Below are 20,206 nucleotides of genomic sequence, written 5' to 3'. Positions count from 1 at the left end.
TCCAGCAGAAAATCCTGCCAGCTCATCCTCCATGCTCCTTTAACTTTGCTGATATTTGCGTCTAGTCACCACGAGCCCCCACAGGTTGTTATCCGATTTGCCTACTTGTCACACTCCATCTGTAGTCCAGTTACCACCTCATTTTAATTTGTACACCCAGTAACACTGGGTCTCTTGATGCTGACCACAGAACAGAAACATGCTTCCTAACTTTGCTGCTCTTCTTAATTCCCCAGCATAACCCATTCTCCTGAAGCATGCACCGCTCCCAGCAGCCTCAGTGCTTAGCAATTTCAAATGCCTTTATAGATTTTATAAGTTACCAATTTTCCCTCCTAAGTAGACTACCCCAGCACTCTGAACAAATGTATAATACATTGGTTGTGGTGACTCAGGGAATATAGTCTATTCTTGAGAAACATCTGCTCAGTTTAGATGGTGAAGGAGTTTGGGGCAGAAGTTGTGGTTCTGTCCCTGGAGACGTGCAGTATCGCTCAGGTAAGGTTAAGCTTCCCCAGATCTCAATGATGTTTTGTCAATGGAATGGTATAATGGAATTTGAGTTGCTCCTAGGCTGAGTCCAGGCCCTTCTGGCACCATGGAAAGCCAGAGAATCATCACTTAGCTCTGCAGCTTGTTCTATGGATGGACTCCTTTCCCTCCTGTTAACTATGATGAAAGCTGGAACTTGATATTTGCAACACCTTCAGTCTGGCGTTAGAAATTTATTTTGAGTCCTTGAGGTACCGTCTCTTTCTTGCTGAAGAATAAAGGAAGAACAGCCAAAACTGGAGAGCCAAGAAGTAGATGGGTGCTTTGTATCAAGGCCACCCCAGGCAGTATTAGTATGAGGCAAATAAATAGAATTGGCAGGGTTTTCTGTCAGCCTGCTCAAGAAGTGAAATCTGCAGGCCCCCTGCCTCCAAAACATCAAGGGCCCAGTAAGAAAGAGAAGTAATCATGAGTCCCTGAAAGGAGTCCGCTGCAGGGAGCATGCCCCCAACCAAGGCCCCTTGAAGAGCTGTATAGGAGAAGCCCAGGAAACTGCACCCTGACTGTGGAAGCTGCTCTAGGAGGCTTTGTGATGAACAGCATCTGATCCCATCAGCCGAAGGCTGAAAACATGTTATCGTGACTCTTAGCTTCAGTGCAGTTGTCTTTCCACCACTTTCTATGGAGCTGGCCTTCTTCCACCACATTCCTGGTGACAAAAGACAATCCCACACATGCACTTGACTATTCATCTTAAAGGGAAGATAACCTCATCCAATTTAGCAGTAGTGAAAGACATTCAGGACAGTGAAAACTGTAAACATTTGTGTCAATGTAAGAAAGCTGAATTTCGCTTCTACCAGCGGAGAGGAACCATTTGATTTTGATTGAACCAACATGGGAAATGACAGTAGGAAGTGGCTGCCTTATCCCCTTCTTCACTGGTCACATTTTCATGTTATTAAGACTCTTTTGTAAAGTCAATTCAATTCATTCTTTCTCATAGTCAAGCTCTGGGATGCTCCTGTGGCATTCTGCTCTGTCACACTTGTCCATCATCCAACTTACAGATCCTGGGGCTTACAAGGGAGGACACCATAGGTACCTGACAGATGGCTCCAGATCACAAGAAAACTAGCCCTTGGTACTGTTTCCTTCCTTTACAGTCAAATGCATTTTTTATCATCACCTTTCCCACATCAGACAAAAGCAGATGTGAAAACAAGCCAGTGTGAGAATTCTTCCCCTGAACCTTCAGGGGAGGAGTGTGACAGGAAAGAAAAGTGTTGACAGGCCCAGACCAGCTCTCAATAAGCTTGGAGTACAGAGGAATGATGGGCTTGTGATCATTAAGTTATGTTTGCTAAAGCAGATAAGTAATCTCAGAAATTGTACAGTGATTTTAGACAGAAAAGATTTTCTGCCTCATATTCTTAACCAGACTTTTTCCCTACTACTGCCTATGAGACATTTCTGCTACATCTACTCTTTCAGCATACATTGTTAGAAGAATCACACCAAAGACTATGTAAGCTTTATTTCTGAGTCCATGACGATGGAGGGTTAGTAGATGAACATTGCCCTCCTAAGAGTAACTCAAATGCTCTTCCTTTCTCTTCCACATTCCTCCTCCCTCTTTTTTTCTGGAGGCTTGGCATTATTGAAGAAAGCAGCTGCTGTTTTCTCTCATGTGACAGATAGTAATGACACTTCTCAGCTCTGTGTTCTGACAGTCAAAGAAACCTTGAAGCTGGAGACAGGCAGGGAGGGAAATAAATCTTATTTAGGTGCTGCCAACACTATGAATTTTATTAAAGGGCATTGAATTCTTCTTCAGGAAAAGCTGTGGCACTGGCAGCTGAACCTGAGACAGTGTAGACGATGCTTTGATGCTGTTCTGTTCCTGTCTTTGCTCAGAACTTTGCTGTCAAACTCTGCAGGTTTAATTAACATATTAACATGAATGGCCAAGAGTTGTTGTTTTCTTCCTTTCTTGCTGTAACACCAGGCTGGACAACTAAGTTAGGGAGAAAATGTTTGAAGTAGTAATTGCAGCATGTAAGGCAGCTTTCTCTAGGATATACGTGCAAGGACTCACATGTAAAGCCTTAGGACCTTCAAACGTATCTGATAGATACTGGCCTTGAGCTGTATATCCATGAAAACAAAATATTTTCCTCTATATAGATTATTATTGTCTATACATTGAAACCTGAGCTTTTTATATTCTTCATATTCACAATAAGGGAACTTCACTGTAAAATATCAATACATTTCACCCTGATCTTCTACCACGTTCTAGGTACCTGTGGATACAGAAGTGTGGGATTGGTTGCCTGTGAAAACTTTTCTGTCTCTTTAAAAAGTTGGAGAATACTCTTAGACATTCCAAGTTAGTATTTTATGTGGGCAAATATTCCACTTTCCAATGTCATATGATAGTTTTGGAGGCAACTAAGACAGCTACGTGCAGGCATTTGAACAGTAGTTGGAAGGTATGTGCTGTTGGGCAACGGGTCTTTGGAGAATGAGGCCAGAGCGGACCTATGTGTGCATAGAAGGAGCCTTTGGATGTAAGCATAAGAGAAAAATCAGCACCCACGGACAGAAGTCCTTAAGTAGCCTTTGGCAGAATAGTAGTGCCGGTAAACGCATAGCAGAGCGATGTGGCCAGGTGTGTGGGGAAAGTGAACAGGCTTATCCAGTAAGACCAGAAGGTGAAGGGTGGCTTCCCAGAATGGAACTATGAAGGATGCTACCGAGTTTCATAAGACAGACTTGGTTTATTGGACTGCTGTGCTTGCCTGCTGCGTAAGGTTCCTCTAAATGTTCAGAAACAACAAAGCAGCAATTTGAAGACATATACCACTAACAGAAGGCTAAACTGACAGATCCATAAGCTCTGAATCTGAACTAGTAGGTAAATTTTAAAGGACAGAGACAAAAATAGAACTATGCTTACAGAAAGGAGACTAGTATAGCTGTCTTCTGAGAGGCCTCACCCAGCAATGGATGAAAACAGATGCTGAGACTCACATCCAAACTTTGGTCAGAGCACAGGCAGACTTGTGGAAGATGAGGTGGATAGAAGGACCTGGAGATGACAGAAGCCCCACAAGAAGACCAACAGAGCCAACTAACCTGGACCTAGAGGGGTTTGCGGAGACTTAAGCACCAACGAAGGACCATGCATGGATTGGACCTAGGCTCTCTACACTTATGTAGAGATAGGCAGTTGCTTTTCATGGGGGTTCCTTAGTAAGGGGAGTGGGGGCTCTCTCTGAAAAGGACACTTGTATGCTTCTTGACCACTTCCCCCTGGTGGGAGGCTGCTTTGCCAGACCACTGTGGAAGAGCATGTGCTCAGTCCTGATGAGGCTTGATGTGTTGGTGGGAGGGGGATCCCTTTTTGTGAGGGATAGGGGGAAGAGGGAGGAAGGGTGGGACTGGGAGAAGAGGGAATGATTGGGATGTAAAGTGAGTTAATTAAACAAACAAACAAAGCATAGACAACAGCAGCACCCAATTCTTTAACAGAGGTGAATTCTCTGTGGACACACTGGTGGCAGCACCACCTATTCCATATGAAACTTCAGAGCTTCTATGTCATTCTTGGAGAATCTGTGTGAGTCCAGCTTTCACACAAAGAACTATCACTTTAAGCCACCTTGGTTCTACTACATTTACATCCTGAAATACAGACATTATTTCATATTTACACATAGACCACAATACCATGAATTCTCTACACTTTAAGCTCATCAAAAGATGGGAGCTTGGGTTGGAGAGGTGGCTCAATGGTTAAGAGCACTGTATGCTCTTTCAAAGGACCTGGGTTCAATTTCCAGCACCTGCATGGCAGCTCACAACAGCCTGTAATGTCCATTCCAAATGATCTGACACCTTCACACTAAAGCACATAAAATAAGTTAAATAAATCATTTTTTTTAAAAGAAGAGATAGCTTGGCAGTGGTGACAAATGGCTGTAATGCCAGCACTCACGAGGCAGAGGCATGTGTATCTCTGAGGTCAAGGACAGACCTTTGTTTACAGTGTTTACAGTCTGGTTTCAGGAGAGCCAGGGCTATACAGAGAAATACTGCCTCCAAAATTCAGAAAAAAAAGTAGGAGAGAAACAGAGTGAGGGAGGGAGAGAGACAGAGAAAGGGAGAGTGAGAGGGAAAGAGGCAGGGGACTCAGAGAAGAGGGATTGTTATTGTTCTATTCTTTATCAAAATAAAAGATGTTCAGAACATGCATAGGAAGAACAACCAAGCCAAACATGCACAGGATTTTTGGGTTCTGGGTATAGAGAGGGTAAGTTATCCTGCCCTTTCTTAATTCTATAAAGGAAGCTGTCTTTCCATCTTGCTTTGCTACTCTGAAAATGTATTTAGCATGGGCCTAGGATAAAAGGTTCAATGGGTAAAGCATTTGCCATCCAAGCATGAAGATTTGAGTTCAGGTACATAGACCCCACTTTAAGCCAGGCACAATAGCACACATCTGTAAGTTTAGTTTTCTAGGGGATAGAGGAGGAGCTGAGAGGAGAATACCAAGATGCACCCAGTCCAGATACCTTGGCATGCAGAGAGGGAACAAGAGATCTCATCTCTCTCTACACAAGGTCATAGGAAAGGACTGATACCAAGATTTTCCTCTGATCTGATCTCCATGTGTGCGTCATGGCACACACATGCTGATAACTGTTCATACACACAAACATTTGCACAATCCTACACAGATTGTGTGTGTGTGTGTGTGTGTGTGTGTGTGTTTGTGTGTAAAGCAAGAAGTGCACCCAGGAACCATGTATCTACCCTGAATGGCAGAAAATATTGCTTACCACCATAATAAAATAATTGATTTAATAAGTTTTTTAAAAGAAAAGATTATTTGACTCATAAATTTCAGTCGGCAGTGAGTCAGCATATCATGGTAGGAAAATATGACTAAGGAAGACTGCTACTTTATGGCTCAACATCACAAAAGAGAAAGAAGAAATTTTGGTCTCATGGTGACATTTAGGATATGCCTCCAGTGACTAATATTCTTCCTGCAATGCTTCTCAGTACAAAGGTTCCACTGCCTCCTACCGCTGTCACCAAGAAACTCTGAGGTTATGAGGGACACTCCACATTCCAACTTTGTCAATGAATGATAAAGATAAAGTTATAAAACAAGAATTTGAAACAGAATGGCATACTCTTCTTTGTTGGAGATCAAATACTATACAGCAGAGACAGTGAGTGGCTTGCTTTCCCAGACAGCCAGCTCATCCTTTCTGGATTACAGGATGTGAACAGTGTCATAACAGGTTCTTTCAAAGGTCAGTAAATACTCAATTGAGGTAATTCATTTGTTGGGCATGCTTGGTGCTCAACAGCTTTGATGAGTCACCCGTTGAGTCATTTGATCTTTTTCTGTTGTGCAGTTCGTGTTGCTGGAGAGAGAAGAGGAGGCAGGTGATGCCTGTGCTCGGCACAGTGACTCACCATCTACTGAGGTTGAGAGATGGCAAATGCAGAGAAAAGATATTGATGGTCAGGTGTACTGTTCACCAGGCACAGGCAAGAAAGAGAAGTAGCAAATGATGTTTTCCAAAGAGTAGTTGACCACTTTGGACAGCAGGAAGCTAGAGGGGGAAAATAAAAGAGTCTTCAAACTTCCAGAAGAAGACACGTGGGTACACAGGGTCCCAGAATGACATGAAGATTATCAGAACAGGAATGAGAAGTAGAGATGAAGTGGAAGTCATAAGAGAGAAAGGAAAGAGACTTGTGTGATGGAGTGTGTGGAAAGTTAATGCTTATCTCATGAACAGTAATTCACAGAGCAATTGCCCATGGAGAACGTGGCAGAATGACATGGCTCCACTGGTGTAGCCATCTATAAAATGGCCACAACAACTGCACACATCACAAGGATAAAGTGACAAGGGGTAACTGAGATAGCAACTGAAAAATGCTTAGATTATACCGAGTTTGTTCTGTGTGGAATAGGGTTTTATGAGCTGAGTTTCCTTTATTTGCTCTTACAAAGACTAGCAGAACTTGCAGAAGTAGCCAACCAGTGTCTGATTTGATTTAAGGCCCACTCCATGAGAAGGAACACATACCCGCCACTACTTGGGTAACCAACAACCAGAGACTAGAAAGAAGAGACTTAGGGTAAAACCAAACACCACGGTCTGAAGAAAATCGGTAAAATGACTCCTAAAGATATTCTGCTATAACCGTAGATCAGTGTCTTGTTTAGTCACCATCAGAGAAGCTTCCTCTGGCAGCAAATGGAAACATGCAGAAACCCACAACCAGACATTACATACAGAGAGCATCTAAGAGGGAGGGCTCTGTTAAATCCCTCCCCTAGGAGCTCAGGGAAGCCTCAACCAGACATAACACACAGAGAGCATCTAAGTGGGAGGTCTCCATTAAATCCCGCCCCTAAGAGCTCAGAGAACCCTCACTGAAGAGGAAGAGAGTTTGAGTTAGAGGAGATGGAGGACACCAAGGGAACAAGGCCTTTTGAATCAACTAAACAAGATGTATTGCTATTCTTGAAGCAGCAAAAATAGGGCTTACATAGGTCTGAACCAGTTCCTCTGTGTATGTTATAGCTGTCAGTTTAACATTTTAATGGAACTCCTGAGTGTGAGAGTAAATGGGTCTACGATTATTGAACCTGCTCTTGGGATTCTTTTTCTCATGTAGGTTGATGATGTCTAACTCGGATATGATAATTTTTTGTTTTCTCTTTTGTTTTGTTGTTTTTAGCTGCTATCTCTTAGGAACCTGTTCTTTTCTAATAAGAGTCTGAAAGGTGTTGGATCCTGGAGGGAGGGGAAGGGGGAAGGAATTAAGAAGAGTAGAGAGAGGGGAAACTGTAATCAAGACATTATTGGAGAAAAGGACCTACTTTCAATAAAAGGAAAAAACAAAACAAACAAAAAAGAGAAAGACTAGCATTAGCATATTGCCTCTGGGGTTGAATACATTTTTCTTGACTTGTCATTCGGTTTCCCATGACATGCTCATTCAAAATTATAGAGATAAACCATGTTTAATCATGTTGGCCCGACCTATCTAACAACTTTGTGGTGCTTCTCATCCCTTGAAAGTAATGTGGTTTTTCCAATTTGAGTCCTATTATGTCTTCAGCCTTCATTTGTTTCTCCAGAAAGCACCCTCTGTATTCCTTCATCTTGGGTTGTTTCGAGCATCTCAGTTTCCATAGGATCAGGTATTATTGTGGGTTCTTCAGAAACTATGTATTGATTTTACCCTTGACACTACCTGTTGCTTAGGCTATCCAGAGGAACAGAAAACATTGCCACCAGGAGAGCAGTCTGTGACTCCCAGTTCACTTCACTAATCACTGAGCATGTGGTTTGCAGCACATCATATGATCCCCGAGTCCTGATCCCTCTAAGTTTTAAAGGGAGATTTAATGTCTGACTTGCAGAATTGACATGAAAGTCGGAAATGTCAGGTGCTGCTACTGAGGAATTAAACAAACAAGTACAAAGGCCAAGATGTTGATCTCTTTTCCCTCTTTCTCCCTCCAGTTATACAGCTCTGCTGAGTTTGGCAGAAGATGGCAGCTTATCCAGGAATCGGTCGTTCCAAATAGGTTCTACTGGTAAGTCTGATTCTGTTTCCTGACCTTCTAAGTTATCATTACCTCCCCTAGCATAGGCTGTGACCCTGTAATGCAAGACACCCTCAGACACTCTTAAATGTTTCATTACAAGTTTTTTTTTTCTTTATAAACTCCTAATGGCACATTAGTGAGCTTCAGAGTGTTTGTAAGTATTGCATTAGTATGTTTAGATGAACCTTGGGCATAGACATTATAATTTTTGTTGGTTAAAGCATCTTATATACATATGATGCATATTCAAATAAATGTTTTCAGTATAAAGAAGCAGATCTTTTTAGAGTAACAGCAGCCCTTTCATCCCTTCCTTGAGTCAGGTCTTCTAGGCGTTCTTATCTTACTTGATACAACCAGTAGCCCTGTTGTGTCACTTAGCATTCCAGCTGTGTTCTGTGAATTGTCAAACACATACAGGCCCAGGGCCATACTCTGCTCAGGCTGCTGTGACAGAATGCTGTAGATTGGTGGCATGAACAGCTGGTGTTTCTATGTGTGGTCCTGAAGGCTGGGAAGATCAAGGTGAAGGAGCCATCAGATTTACTTCCCAGTGAGGGTTCTCCTTCTGACCTGAATACAGCTTTGCTTTCATGTAGCAGAAAAATAAAAGGGCCCTAGTCTCTCCTCTAATTGTCACAGGAATATAAATTCAGTCTTGGTCACCTGACCCTCATGACCTCACCTAAACTATTATCTTCCAAAGACACAAATCCAAATGCTATCACTTCAGCCTAGGGCATTAATTTTGATGTTGGGAGGAGTATAGACATCCAGTCTGTAATCTATAAGTATAGATATAGATGATATTTTTTAATTTGATGAGTTTGAATTTGCATGAGTGTTAGTTGTATGCACTGTCCTATATCTTGTTTTTATAGTGTGCGGAAATTATGCATATACCCTCATATTTTAAATAGTAGCAAATAAGTTTACTGTAAGAATTCATGTTGAGATAATATCTATTGAACATAAATAATAAACTACATGTTATAAACTATTATGCATATAAAAAAGTAGTAATAGAGAAAGAGGAGAAGGAGAGAAAAATATAGAACAGAAATGAAGCCAAGCAAATCATAATCTGGGTTATCTTAACCATGCTCCTAATTCTGTGTAACAATTCTCCCGTAACAATAGGTAGCTCAGTTTGAAAATCAAGCAAGTGACAAAAGTTAATTTTCACTTTTGTGTTCCCAATCCAAAATCCAAGAAAAGCAAGAGCCAGGTTTAGAACATTCTAGTGTAAATGTGATATTTTACTTAGTGCTAGTGTTAAAATGTGTATCTTCACCTCTGCCATGAAGTAGAAGAGCAAACCCTAGTTCAAGCCGAGCTGCCCAGGGAAGAGATGGCCAGCCTGTCTCCAGGCTTTTTCCATAGTGTTAGAGGAACTAGCTCACAGGAGAGGCTATGTATTCCATATTTAAGCATTCCAGTATCATCAGGACAGGGGCCAATGACATCTGCAATGAGGGCTATAAAATCATCTCTTGAAGGCACTTCTGTAATCATGTTGGAATTACAGGATGGAGGGTCAACCTGCTGGTTCCTTCCAGCTGCCTACTTCCTCTGTGTTTCCCTCACTTCTGTACTTACTTCACAAAGGAGCATGTTTACCTTTGTTGCCTTTTCTCTTCTCTTCTCTTCTCTTCTCTTCTCTTCTCTTCTCTTCTCTTCTCTTCTCTTCTCTTCTCTTCTCTTCTCTTCTCTTCTCTTCTCTTCTCTTCTCTCCTTTCCCTTCCCTTCCCTTTTCTTTTCTTTTCTTTTCCTCTTCTCTTCTCTTTTCTCTTTTCTTTTCTTTCCTTTTCTTTTTTTAGTTAGATACAGTCCCCTGAGAGCCAGGATGGTCTCAAACTCCTTATATAGCTGTGTTTGGGCTTGACTCATGACTTTGCTGCCTCTACCTTCTAAGCACTGGAACTATATATGTGGGCCATCACACCCAGCTCTTGCACTTCACATTTCCAAATACTTCCCTAACGTCCCGGTGCTTTTTGAAAACAGGAGAGCTGTGTTAGAGAAATACACACACACACAAACATACACACACACACACACACACACACACACACACACACACATATATATATATGCATACTGTGTTTACATCACTGCCCCCTCCTTCCTCCAACTCCTCCCATGATCTCCCACTCTCCCTTAAATTCATGGCTTCATGGCCTTTTATTTTAATTATTACTTCTTAGTTATTATATAAGTAAATATATAATTGCAACCTGCTGTGTCCATTTAGTGTTACTCTGTAGCAAGAGATAGCGATTCTTCCCCAGAGGTGAGCCCCCTACTTGCTCTCTAATACCAAGGGTCAGCCATAGACAAGTTTTTAATATATAGGTTCTGGTGATTTGGTTCAGTTTACAGAGTGCTTGCTTAGCACACACAAGGCCCTGAGTTCAATCCTCAGTACTACATAAACTGGATATGGTGATCCTTGTGTGTAATTTCAACACTAAAGGAGATGAGCAGTATAAGTTTAAGGCTAGAGCAGCTACAGAGTAAGACTGTGCCTCAAAAGAAGGATGACAAGAAGGAGGGAAGGAGCGCAAGGAGAAGGAGGGAGAGCAGGGAGGGTCCTGAAGAAGTTACAGACTTGTGATCTAGAAATATCTATGTTGAATGAGATCACTTATTTTTCTTCCTTTCCTTCTTTCCTTCCTTTGCTTTGTATTTCTGTGATGTGTACCCAATGGATGTGTGTGTGTGTGTGTGTGTGTGTGTGTGTGTGTGTGTGTGTAGTGTACACTATGACATCAAGTGCAGTGTCTCCTCTACCGTTCTGTTTTATTTTCTTGAGAGAAAATCTCTCACTGAACGTGGAGGTAGGCTGGTGGCCAGCAACCCCCAGAAATCCATCTGTCTCTGCCCTCTGCCCTGACACAGTGCTGAGTGTACAGACATTCATGGCTTTTTATAGGGGTGCTGAGTATTTGAATTCAGGTCTTCCTGCTTGCCTGCCAAGCACTCTTACATCCTGGAACACGAGCCCAGCCCCAGTTAACAACCTTTCTTCTGCTACCATAAGCCACCTCTGACTGATCGGCTGTACTGAGGCTTGTTCACGCTTCTGTTGCTGGCCTGGCTGGGGATGCTCTTTCAGACACCAAGCCAAGCTGACCTCTCCCAGGTCTGGGAGTCCATCTCTGTATCTTCCTCAGTCTCCCCTCTGGCCAACATGTTTAAAGCTTTATTTATTTTTTACTTTATGTGTGTAGGTGTTTTGTCTGCATTTGTTTGTGTGTATCATTTGGCTGCAGTGCTTCCAGAGGCTAGAAAGGTCGTCAGATACCCCTGGAACTGGAATTAGAAATGGTTGTTAGACATCATGCGGGTGCTGGGAACACAACTGTGTCTTGTGGGAGAGCAGCTTCTATCCGGTGAGTCATCTCTCCAGCCCTTCATCAGTAGTTCTGCTTATTTTGTCCGGTGTTCATGAGTCACTGTCATCTTTATGTATTTTATCAAAAAATGATAACACCCTTAAGAGAAGAGTCAGTGCTCCCCCTCCAACTATCCAACTACTTTCTGTACTGTTTTGGTTGTTGTTGTTGCTGCTGTTGCTGCTGCTGCTGCTGCTGGTGGTGGTGTGTGTGTGTGTGTGCTTTATGTATGTAGAAAGGACTCAGATAAATAACTGATAAAAAGTGTAGTCCTCCCAGTTTATCACAGAGACAATGTGATATTTGCCAATGGGATATCTATGAAGAACCAACTTCTGTATAAGGGAGACTCACCAGGGGCTGCAGGTATCTGCACATGAACTAGAGTACTAGAGTGTGTGCTGTTGGTGTGTCACAGTACAGCTCAGGAGGGTAGATAGGAGGGTCTGCATTTTCTTTCAGTTTGCTCCTTAGCAATAGAAATAAGGAAAAGCACCACATAAGTGGACAGGTGAGGAAGAGTGGAAAGCTGGAGGTATGTCCAGTTAAGCTGTATTTCCTGCACCATATTTTCAAGCTTACCTGAGATCTTGTTTTCATACAGCATTATTGTAAGGAAGACAGACCTCATTCCCATCTCACCCCTGCTAATCTGTCCTTTTTTTACTTAATCCTTTGAAGAAGGGTTTGTTTTAAAAGAAGATTTCTAAATCCCTGCCAACAAAATATCACAAAAACACCTCTCCAAAGCATTGTCTACTATTGTTTGTGAGTTCTAGCTCATCTTTTGAGGAAGCTACTTATTATCATTGCGGACAGACGGAGATCAGTTAGGTAATTAGACCAAGGTCACACAGGTGGAAAGTACCTAATTCAGATGCTGATGCCTCTGCTGCTCATTGTGGAGCTGAAGTCTCATGCCTTAGACAAAGAAGTAGTCACAACTCAAAGGGGGTTTAGGCCACAGTGTCTGTCTTTGCATCTTTCCAAATACATTTGGCTTTTGGCCCTCATGAGTTTTAGCTTGCCTGACATTTCCGGAGAGGGCAGGAGACCTGGCGAGCTACACAACACCAAGGCTACTAGTAAAAATCTCTTGGTCTCTGGCCACACGGTCTGTGTCATCTGACACTGAGCCACTTCCTGAGTCCAGCAGGAAACCCGTCAATCAAAGCGATATGTGTTATTACACTCACTCCTGGAAACAAGTTGTTTCAAATTACGCAGGAACCATGAAACTGCTGAGGAGTTTTCAGCCAGCGTTAATTAAAAGAAACGTACTTTAATCATTGCCGCTCCAGCCTAGTAGGAGGGGGTGAGTAGTTCTCAGTGCTTCTCTTCAGTGTTAAATTGAATCATTAAATGACCATGGGTAATAACATAGCACTTTCCGCAGGGGTGGGGAACATGAAGATAAAATCATAGGTTTTGCGCATCATCAAGCTCTCTTCAGAATCATCTGTGAGAGGCAATAGTCACACCACCCCTGGAAGCAATCAATGGCGATTGTAAATAATTATGGGATGCAACATCTTATTCTTACCTTATCTGGTGATTGCGATTAATAGTGTCCTAACTACTGCAAATAGCCACTTTCATCCCAGGACTTTATACTGCTTCCAGAACTGACTTAAGACCTCACATAAAGCCTGCCTAAGCACAGTGTTGCTCTCCGTGGATTGGCCTTTCTTCTCATTTAACTGAAGACTGTCATGAGTATGTCCTCTCCTATGTGAGAAATCCATGTCATTGTGTCACTGTGGGGAGACACTTAAGCCTCAGGGACACAGAGGTTTGAGTTCAAACTTTACCATCTACTAAGACAGGGATTATGGGGAGTTAAGCCATTTCTGTATTCTTGAGAATTAGGTCCAGAGCCCAGTGATTAACAGTAACGGAATCATTGATAATGACTGACTTTATCTCTGTTGGCTCTATTTCCCTCTGTGTTGGCTTAGGCTTAGACTGGGCTTCTCTACTTTGGGACACAGAAAGGACACTTTCAGCTTTAGGCTTTCAGCCTAATAGTTTAGTAGTTCCATCACCTGCTCGGCATGTTCCCTGTTTCCAGAGAAAAAATATGAATTAATATGTCTATGGTTATATAAGGTGAAAAATTATACATGAAGATCAGTTATTTACCCTGGGAACTGAACTGGTGTTCACTAAATGACATGAACCATGTAGCCAAAGGGAGATATGACTATTAAAGAAAAAAATAAAAACTTTTGAGGATTCCATTATTAAAGAAAGAGGGATGTATTCTCATTAGGGGCAATTACAGGTAAGAGATATGAATGTCAGTGCAATGTCATAAACAGTCTTCTATATAAGTACCTGTAAAGGTATAGGCACACAATAAGCCATGATCTTTAATCATGATGATACCATTGTGAGGTAGTAGTTGTTGCCCTATTTTAATGTAAAAGAAAAGTTGTATAATTTATATACCAGAACAATCATGATACATAGCAGCCTTTGAAACTTAAATTTTTCTGGCTTTATGTTCTTAGTTGTGATACTAGCAATCAACCTCAAAGTAAAAATGTATTTTCCATCTTTTTCCCACAATAAAAAGCCTGAAAATTGTTAAACTTATACAATTGCATATTATTTATTTTTGTCTAATAATTTAGTAAGAGCCAAGTGCATGCATTGATCAATGAAAAGCATGGATTTGGAGGCATAGTATCCAGGTGCCTTGAAAATGCCTTTTTGTTAACAGCTTGATTATTTATAAGAGGTTGAAAAATGTGGCTTGTTGAGATCTGAGTAAAGTTTGGGATTTAAAAAAAAAACAACAAAGAATAATTCTCATTACAAAAGATGAAACAATTCACTTGGCTTAAAATATTCTTAAAAATTTCTATTTAACTGAAAATTAGTTTGCACTTACTTTGATGTATTTGTTCATATACATGGACTGTCTATAACAGTCAGTGTTTACCAATTTTCTATGATAAATTAACATGAAAAATTAGAGCTGTGAAAAATTAGTTTTTCAACAGCCTACAGATTGGGAAAGGATCTTCACCAACCCTACATCTGACAGAGGGCTGATATCCGGAATATATAAAGAACTAAAGAAGTTAAAAGGCAATAATTCAAGTAATCCAATTAAAAAATGGGGTACAGAACTAAACAGAGAATTCTCTGTAGAAGAATATAGAATGGCAGAGAAACACTTAAAAAATGCTCAACATCCTTAGTCATCAGAGAGATGCAAATCAAAATGACCCTGAGATTTCACCTTACACCCATCAGAATAGCTAAGATCAAAATTCAAGTGACAACACATGCTGGAGAGGTTGTGGAGAAAGGGGAACCCTCCTCCATTGCTGGTGGGAATATAAACTTGTACAACTACTTTGGAAATCAATCTGGAGCTTTCTCAGACATTCAGGAATACTGCTTCCTCAAGATCCAGCTATACCACTCCTAGGCATATATTCAAAAGATGCTCAAGTACACAACAAGGATGTTTGCTCAACCATATTTTTAGCAGCTTTATTTGTAATAGCCAGAACCTGGAAACAACCCAGATGTCCCTCAACGGAGGAATGGATACCGAAGTTATGGTACATTTACACAATGGAATACTACTCAGCAATTAAAAACAAGGAAATCATGAAATTTGCAGGCAAATGGTGGGATCTAGAAAAGATCATCCTGAGTGAGGTATCCTAGGTGCAGAAAGACACATCTGGTATATACTCACTTATAAGTGGGTACTAGACCTGTAAGATAGGATAAACATACTAAAATCTATACACCTAAAGAAGCTAAACAAGAAGGAAGACCCAGGGTAAGAAGATCAATCCTCACTTAGAAAGACAAAGGGGATCAACGTTGGAAGTAGGAGAAAATAAGTAACAGGATAGGAGCCTACCACAGAGGTCATCTGAAAGACTCTACCTAGCAGTGTATCAAAGCAGATGCTGAGACTCATGACCAAACCTTTGGCAGAGTGCAAGGAATCATATGAAAGAAGGGTGAGTTAGTATGACCTAGAGGAGACAGGAGCTTCACAAGGACCAAATATATCAGGGCACAGGGGTCTTCTATGAGACTGTTTCTCCAACCAAGGGCCATGCATGGATATAACTTAAAACCCCTGATCGGATGTAGCCCATGGTGGCTCAGTATCCAAGTGGGTTCCTTAGTAAGGGGGACAAAGATTATTTCTGACATGAACTCAATGACTGGCTCATTGATCTCCCCCACCTCAAGGGAGGAGCAGCCTTGCTAGGCCACAGATAAGGACATTGCAGCCAGTCCTGATAAGACCTGATAAGCTAGGATCAGATGGAAGAGGAGGAGGAGGACCTCCCCTATCAGTGGACTTGGAAGGGGGCAGGGAGGAGATGAGGGAGGGTGGGATTGGGAGAGAAAGAAGAAGGGATACAAGTAAATGACCTGTGATTAAAATAAAAAAGAAAAGAAAATTTTAAAAAAAGAAAAAATAGTTATTCGGTCAGTGGGTAAAGGCACTCACCATTTAAAGCTGACAACTTGAGTTTGCTCCTCCAAGTCCACGGTGGAAGGAGACAGAGAAACTGTGCACAGCGTGTACAAAGTCATATCTATAGTTTCATTGTTTCCCATATTCAGGACAAAAACCATGACATCCTTTGCCAGTTTTAGACAATAAACAACAAATCCTACTTGTAGGTTGAATGTGTTTCAGGCTTATTAAAATTTTGCATTAATAGTTTAAATTGATCAAGACTGTTAAAATATAATAAAAAATGCAGCCTGCAGAAGTAATGAAACAAGATGCGTGTTCATGTGTCTTAACCAACAGAGGGTCTAACTGTTTATTCCTCTAGATCAACAGGCCGATTATATGGATCAGATCATGTTCTCTCCCTCCACACACTTCAGTCTCTGAACAGTTTATGTCTTCCTATAAAAAGCTGTGTCCAGCCATGCTCCTGGAATTAAGTCTTCTGGGCCTGATTAGGTAACATGCCCCTAGTTAGACCTGGGGGTAGAAACAACTTTTGTAAGCAACATGAACAGAGAGTGAGGAAAGGCCATGAGACAGAAAAGACTTAACAGCTTTTAGCAAGGAAAGGAGAGAAGATAATGGAAAACCCCAAAAATGTTCCTAATGCATAGACATTTTCGTACTCATTTCAGATGAGAAATAAATAGAAAGGTAAGTATATAAGCAAAGTCTCATAGATACTTAATTATTTAACCTTATGATATACATTTGATGAAATTTAAAACTAGTTGTGCCTAAAGACATGCTTACAGGACCCCATGTTGCAAGCCTGTTTCTAGTATGCCTTCATGACCTCCATGATGCTATGGACCAGTAAAGCTTTTCATCTGAGACCTTTTTCAGCCTGTGTCCTATATATGTAGACTCTTACTCCTTTCCAGGATTCTATTCTCCAGTGTTAGCTACTAAGTGTATGCAAAGATGATGTGCAAAGAACCTTGACATAGTTGGACGAGAATGTTAACATGCTTAGATCATTGACTGCCTACTTTATGGTGCTCTATTCAGTTCTTATACTTCATTTGTGATTTCTGTTTCTCCTCAGAATGTAATACAGCATAACACAAACTGCAATTAAGTTCTGTTTGGGTCATTATTGGGATGAGCATATGTTTAGGGTCAACATGTCCAAGTTCAATCTCTGGTTCAGTGTTCACTATCTGAGGGAAGTAGGAAGCTTGCCCAAATGTCAGTTTTCTTCATTAAAGTCTTATTTTGCAAACTAAAAATGAAATAATATTGTTATCAGCAAGTAAGTTAGCATTGGGTATAGTCTCCAAATATATCTTTTTTCTATCTTCCTTTCTTTCTAAAAGACGAGGTCATTAAGAGCCAAGCCTCTGCCCTTCACACGTCTCTCTTCACCTTGTTTAGCACCTTAACTGCAGCACATGTGGACGTGCAAAGGTGCACACCGTGTGCATGCACGAGATGACATCCCATCGTGCCCTTCTCAACACAGTTCTGGAGAAGACAGAACAACAAGAAAGCATTTCCTTGGAATGTCAGACTTCCTCATCTCTTCCTGCGCTCATCCTTCCTGACTACAGCTCCCAGGTGGGAGCCCACTCTGTGAGCTTGACCATGGGCAGTTTGTGGGCTAGACTGTGGGCACAGCATGGGGCAGTGGCAGGAAGGTGTTCTGAGACTCACCCCAGGAGCTGTGCTGGGACTTTAACTGCACCTGTGCTAAGAGAGCATTTTCATTATCCTCGATTTTCTAGAAGTTAATGATCTCCACATGAGTGCAGCTTCCCAAGCCTCTTGCACCTTCCTTCACTTCTTAATCTCTTCCTGTGATTAGCAAGTTTTCCTCACAAATCAAAGTGACTGCGCCTTTGTGCAGCATGAGCTCATCACTTCTCCTGCAGACTTCATTCACTAATGGTCATCATTGATTCCTGTCCCCTTATCTTGATGATTTGCTGACCCCCTCCCCCCCAATGCAGCAGCTTCTCTATCGTTGCACAGTAGAGATTCAATCACATCACCAGGTTTCTACTAAAAATTCCTCAGGTGTCAAAGTGCCAAACACTGGCATGAATGAGGCTGAAATAAGGAAAGGAATGCTCTTTATGCTGGCTTCCTAATTTGTCATTAAATTAAAGAAAGTTAATTTAAAGATAGTGAACATACCTCACTGGAAACCCAAAGACTTCTAGGCTTTCTCCATGTTTTTGCACATAGTTATGGTTACTCATTCAGTCTTGATCCACACTGTATGCAGTCACAATGCTTTTGATGGAACTCTGCTTATAAGAGCACTACACAAAGTCATATGACTCCTTTCTCAAAATGTTCCTCAGAAAAACAAAATTATGCTTCAACCTAACATAAGATTTCCCCCTCATATAATGTAAGCATTTATAAGTATGAAAAAGATGAGAACATTTGCATATGTCACATTGTCTATTTTTAGATGTTGTTCCTTTCTCTTTGAGTCATACTTCTCTATTTCCTGTAACAAAATACTGAGGTGTAGGTTAACCAGTTTCTCTTTCTCTGTCTCTCTCCTTCTGTTTATTTGTGTGTCATCTGTGTGATTGTGTATTTGACTGCATATAAAATATTTTCATTTTTTCCTTTATATCCTTATGTCTGATGTTTAAGCACAAGGTCAAACACACACACACACACACACACACACACACACACACACATGCACACACACTTGACTAAAGGCTTAGCACACTGACCAGTGCCTGGAAAGTTCCCTATATCATCTATTAGTATTGAATCTAAAATTTAAGTAAATGAACATGTACTATTATTTTGTGAATCAGTAAATACAATGTCTTCTTAACTACAACATTATGATCATCATGAGACACCTACTGGTTTAAAAGATATTAAAATGAAACAAAAGCTAAAGATTTGGGGAATGGATGAAATAGGCTTCCAACTACTATTTTTTGATGGATGGACTTGAGGAATGGATTTGGGGATCAGATAGCCCAAGTTTTTTTTTTTTTTTCATCAAAGATTAGATGAGGCTGACTTAGTACCTAATCATGAAGAAGGTAGGATGGAGAAGACACAGCACTGAACAGTTGGCAGAATTTTCAGGATGGGTCAGGTGACCATCCCTGAAACAGTTAAATGTCAGAATCTCTACTCTCAAGGAGAATTTAGAAGGCATTCCATCTGACCTCCTATGACTTACAGAGATCTTGCCTACAAAGTACCAGAAAAATGGACGCCAAGAGCCTTTTAAAATGAGAACAGAACTCGTCTGTCTATCAGGATCTATCTTCCTCTAAGTAGAATAACAAGAGGAAATGGACCTGTCTCAGTGTTGTTTATTGTTCGTCCAGCACTTAAGACATCAACACCTCTAAGCAAAGCAATCCCATAATTTAGAGAAAAGTGTCAAGCCTTCCCAAGCATGGCAAGATGCGCCCCAAGGTGTGGACAGAACCTGCACTCAAAAGATTTATGTAAAGAGTTTTACATGAGTGCCCACATTTGAGGCAGATAAATCCCAGAAGACATTACTATTACCAATAATTGAATTACAAAGCTATCACCATGTGCCGAGCACAACTTTAGGATTGCATGGTGACAGGATGAAACTTGTTAGAATATTTATGCCTTTACAGTTTCTGAATTGCCATTCTATAGAACAAACTGACTAGCCCATGTCCCTTCTATGAGCAAGTATACTTGTGAGAAAGTCTGTAGTTATGGGAAACAAGATACCTAGGAAAATAAGACAAACTTCTCAGACATCATCTCCCAGCCCTGTTCCAAGCAATCCTCCTATCCTCCACAGCTCCTGTGCTCAAAATATCAATGTAGTTCATAAAATTTGGGCTTTTCAGTGTTAAACAGAAATAAATAAGAATATTATCAGTACTGGTTTCTACTGAAAAAAAAATAAGAGCAACAATAGCCTTATAATAGAAAGCATTATTATAGGGCTGGAGAAATGCTCAGTGTAAGAGAATGCACTGCGCTGGCAGAGGAGCTGAGTTCAGTTTCCAGCACCCACATCAGGCCACTTACAACTGCCTGCAACTGACCTCCAGGGGACCCAACCTCTTCTGGTCTCTGCCAACACCTGCACTCACTAGAACACACACACACACACACACACACACACACACACACACACACAGACAGACTTAACTTTAATATCTTTTTTGGAAAATG

At 41.1% G+C, this 20,206-nt stretch overlaps 1 protein-coding gene across 6 annotated transcripts in view; it reads left to right on the top strand.

Moving 5' to 3' along the window:
* Sorcs1 (sortilin related VPS10 domain containing receptor 1) overlaps positions 1-20,206 on the top strand; it is a 510,611-nt gene that overhangs the window by 337,703 nt on the left and 152,702 nt on the right. For all 6 annotated transcript variants that reach the window (XM_060390928.1, XM_021648752.2, XM_021648751.2 and 3 more), the window contains exon 5: positions 8,061-8,134. In XM_060390928.1, coding sequence (XP_060246911.1) covers positions 8,061-8,134 — 74 coding nt within the window. The remainder of the gene's footprint in view (positions 1-8,060; positions 8,135-20,206) is intronic.

Source organism: Meriones unguiculatus, chromosome 1, assembly GCF_030254825.1.
Source record: "Meriones unguiculatus strain TT.TT164.6M chromosome 1, Bangor_MerUng_6.1, whole genome shotgun sequence".
Taxonomy (NCBI): domain Eukaryota; kingdom Metazoa; phylum Chordata; class Mammalia; order Rodentia; family Muridae; genus Meriones; species Meriones unguiculatus.
This window is presented reverse-complemented; position numbering and strand designations above follow the sequence as displayed.